This window comes from Branchiostoma floridae, chromosome 5 (genome assembly GCF_000003815.2).
Source record: "Branchiostoma floridae strain S238N-H82 chromosome 5, Bfl_VNyyK, whole genome shotgun sequence".
Lineage (NCBI taxonomy): Eukaryota > Metazoa > Chordata > Leptocardii > Amphioxiformes > Branchiostomatidae > Branchiostoma > Branchiostoma floridae.
Genome location: NC_049983.1, coordinates 835,838 through 840,065, shown reverse-complemented (window position 1 = coordinate 840,065; position 4,228 = coordinate 835,838). Strand labels below are relative to the sequence as shown.

Here is a 4,228-nt window from a genome sequence, read left to right as displayed (position 1 = left end):
ATTCATTTTGGGATTAGGTGCACTGGTGCACCTAAGGGACCGTACGATATTTATCGGGGGGGGAGGGCTGGTGCATTGGAAGTCGGATCAAAAAAATTTTTGATGGCCCTCCCCCCCATCTCAAAAAAATCTAACGTGACCCTCCCCCTCCACCTCAAAAAAATCAACATGGCCCTCCCCCCCGACAGGCATAATCAAACGGGTAGAAAAACAACCGATAAAATAATCTTAATATAGACGTCAGGTCACGGGGGCGCCAGTGATCTCGCCAGTGTTCTCGCCAGGATTTTTTCACAGCGTCGGGGCAGGGGTCCGGGGGCATGCTCCTCCGGGAAAATTTGGATTTTCAAACCCTCTAAAACAGAATTTCCTGCAATTTGAGAGGAAAATTATGCCCTTGAGATTGGATGCCGGTTGCCTTTTTTACTCCCGTTTTTCAGTAATCGACGTCCGCCCTCCCCCAAAAATATGTTATAACTATAGCTCGGGGAATCAGCAGTCCGTGATCTGGCCCGGGTATTATTTGTTCAGTCATGTCTATATGAAAATTTTGGGTTTTTGATGCTTCCAAACAGGGCTCTAGCCAGTGAGCTCGTCAGCCCATGGAAAAATCCTGCCAATTTTTTTCCGACATTGAATAAAGAATGCCTACCTCGTGCGATCGATGTTGCGCCCTCCCGCATCAAATGCTAGTAGTTTTTCCAGAGGACAAAATAACGGCGCCATCACACCTTGTGTTTTTTTTTCTATTTTGCCCGATGATTTTACTAAAATTTATCATTTATCGAATCGGTCGGGTTTTACAAGGCCGCGCCGTCACTAGTTTCCACGAGCGTGCGTTTGTTTCGTGCGACCTCAGGTAACCCCGTTTTCGGCGTGAAATCTTTGGCTCACCGCTGGATTTCTTTTTACATAGAGACCAAGAACGTTATACATTATACGAAGGACGGTGATCTGCTGCGTCTTTGGCAGTGATCAGTGCCGGTGTAGCCTTGAAGGAGTAGCCAGAAAAGACGTCCCAACGTGCTGGGCGCTGCGATCGACAGTCCGTCTGGGGAGGGGGGCGTGCCGCGCCATGTGCCACGGACGACAATGCCAGTGCACAGCCGACTCGATCGACGCTTGACAACAATATTGCGGCCCCTTTTCTGCCGCAAATTTTGTCCTTTTGAAACAAAAGAAATGTTGTAAATAAAAAATAAAGTGTATAGTTTTGGATTCTTCACATATTACCGCGCACCGCTTTTGTAACTTAAATATTTGGGGAAACTCAGCCGAGCCGAGTGCGTCTTTCCAGAAAAAAATAAGTCCGAGACGGAATGACGTATGCCTGGCGGGAACGCTGGTCCAGGGCAGCGCCACTTTGGGGGACCTAGGGGGGCGAAGCCCCCCGGAAGCTTTTGCAATTTAGGCTTTTCAGAAGGCTTATTTTATGAGTTTTAGGGCCATGTCAAGATATCAAAACAAAAAATAGTATAAACAATTCTTTCAAAAAATTAACATGGCCCTCCCCCCTATCTCAAAAAAATTAACATGGCCCTCCCCCCACCTCAAAAAAAAATAACATGGCCCTCCCCCCCTAACGCACCAGCCCTCCCCCCCTGATAAATATCGTACAGTCCCTAACCTAAAGTTTGGATGACCACATGAGTGTGCATGATATGAAATTAAAAGAGAATGTCAGAAATTTTTTCTAAGAAAGTAGATAGAAAAAATTCACGAAATTATCATAGTCCAGCTAAAGAAAATTAGAAAAATAAAAGACAGAAAAGTTGTCAATAGAATACCATTGTAACATTAAGATAATACTACAAATCAATCATATAGGATAGAAAGATTACTTCCAGATGTTTCTAGTGACATCCATCACTTCTCAGTTGCATTTAAAAATCAGCACCGACCTTTCGTGTTGACACCAAACTCGATCTTCATGTCGACCAGCGTGCAGTTCTGCGTGGCCCAGGCCTTCTCCAGAACCTCGAACACGGCCACCGTCGTCCGGCTCATGATCTCCACCTCGTCTCGACCAATCACGCGGCCCCCTGCCTCCAGCTTGGCTCCGAGCAGCTGTTCGTACGACCACTGAGGATCATGGTTCTCATCATCCTGGGACAGAAGCAATATGGAGGGTTATGGAAAAGTGATAGAATGGAACAAATGCAACAATGGATAATATATGTATACAGTAGAAGCCGCTTAATTGCACAGCCTATTTGCCAGTGAATTTGGTGCTATTATCCGGCTGGTGCAACAATGCGAAGTTATCTAGCTGGACAGCACCGGTTTGGGATTTTGTGATTCCGTGCAGTAACAGAAGTGTGCATTAAAAACGTTGTGCAATTAACTGGCTTCCACTGTACATGTAATGGTATAAAAACAATGAAAAAGCATAATGTAAACTTGTCTTATTTAGCTTCTTTAGCTCCCCTCAAGAAATGATCTTGTTCAATATTTTGTACCAACTGCCAAGGACATACTGTAAATGCAGAAATGTTCGCGGTGGATTAATGTTCGCGGTTTTCGCGGCGGCCGCTTCACCGCGAATTTAAAACCACCGCGAATATTTTTCCATAACAGTAAGAGACTACAGTGCATGGTGCTACCGCGAAATTAAAACCACCGCGAAAAGTCCATTTTCCCGCTACCGCGAAATTAAATCCCCGCGAACTTAAATGCATTTACAGTACTGGAAGAACACAAGAACTGTGGCATGAAGTGCACCAGCCCCACCTACCAATTAAGACAAGGACTGCACCCATCGCTGGATCATTGATGTTGGGACAATGATTATCTTTTTCCCACGTTGTTGACTTAACAAAAGTTAAAAATATTCTGGATACTAGAACTGTGAAAACTACCCACAATGGTGCATTCAATCACCAAAATTATAATTGATATTAATGCATCATACATTTGATAAATAAGAAAGTAACATGCTTTCACAAGAGCCCACCTTGAAGAAAGTCTCCAGCTTGGGTGGAGAGAACCTGTACCCTTCTTTAACTCCGACATTTCGTTTTAAGAAGGAGCCGGTAGCCAATCGTCGTGTGACCCACTCGATGGGAATCATGTCACAGCGCTGGGCGATGAAGGACTTGTCGTCATGTTGCCGTACAAAGTGGTTCTTTATACCTGGGAAACAAAAGGGACAATTCGTCAATCTGGTTGGGTTACAGACTTACAGCTCAGGTGTAGGAGACTGTTGTTGTTTCCACGCACCAAGGACACACCTAATTAATTTCTTGGTTCTCGGATTTAAAAGCATAACATCTGAGAGGACAGTCTGCATTACTTACTGCACTGGTTTCAGGGAGTGATACAAATTTCCTTCCCTGTACTCTTTTTTGTAATGTCGTCTTGTCACGTGATATTACTTCATAATGAACCAAAAAAAGAAACTAGTATGGCCTAACATAGGACTTCTCTTCTTCATGCTACAATAGCCTGCTGAAATGCCAGCCAGCCTCCTATGATTGGTGTCAATATTCTTAGTACCAGCTCCCTTGGCTGATGGTAAAAAGCGCACAAACTCTTAAATGCAAATGTCTCTGCTGTATCTGGCCCCTCCTTGCACAGACTAATGGTACATATACATAAACAAATGTCTGTACAAGGCTTTGATCCACAACATGTTGCCACATCTCCTACTACTCACCTGCGCTGGTCAGCAGATCGAAGATGGAAGTTGCGGTTGCCGTGGAGATGACGGCCTTGCCCTCCAAGTCGTTTGCACGTGCGCCATCTCCGGCAGTGATGCGGTCCTTAGACAGGATGTAGACATTCGCCGGGTCGTCGGGGAGGGCATAGACGATCTTGGTCTTGCCTTCGATGATCTTGTCTCCAAGCTTTAGTCCTGGGAGTGAAAATAAGAAAGACGTCGTTACTAATCAGAATACAAAAAACTTGAGCCTGAGACTATATTTTCTCAAATTTATCACCTCCATGAACAATGGAAGCTGTTTTTAGTATGTCTGTACGTGCATCTGTCTGTTTGTGTATCCAGATATTTCAGTTTAGCATAACACAAGAAGCTGGATGGATTGATATGTTGTATGTTGGTAGTCTTTGGAAAGATGGGGGTCCAGGTAATTTATCGACCTTCTGGCAGATTTCCTAATTTTTATTAGGAGTGCTTCTGTAACCCTAATTTGGGGATTACATGTGTGTACTCCTTTCAGCATTCAGATTTATCGTCTTGGATAGAATGTTGATTTGAGTCATGACTTTG

At 44.3% G+C, this 4,228-nt stretch overlaps 1 protein-coding gene across 1 annotated transcript in view; it reads right to left on the bottom strand.

Moving 5' to 3' along the window:
• Positions 1-4,228, bottom strand: part of LOC118415422 (multifunctional protein ADE2-like) — a 15,223-nt gene that overhangs the window by 3,474 nt on the left and 7,521 nt on the right. Inside the window, exons 2-4 of the mRNA XM_035820032.1 lie at positions 3,656-3,883; positions 2,954-3,132; positions 1,902-2,106 (exon numbers count right to left, since the gene is read on the bottom strand). Of these exons, the coding sequence (XP_035675925.1) occupies positions 1,902-2,106; positions 2,954-3,132; positions 3,656-3,883 (612 nt within the window). The remainder of the gene's footprint in view (positions 1-1,901; positions 2,107-2,953; positions 3,133-3,655; positions 3,884-4,228) is intronic.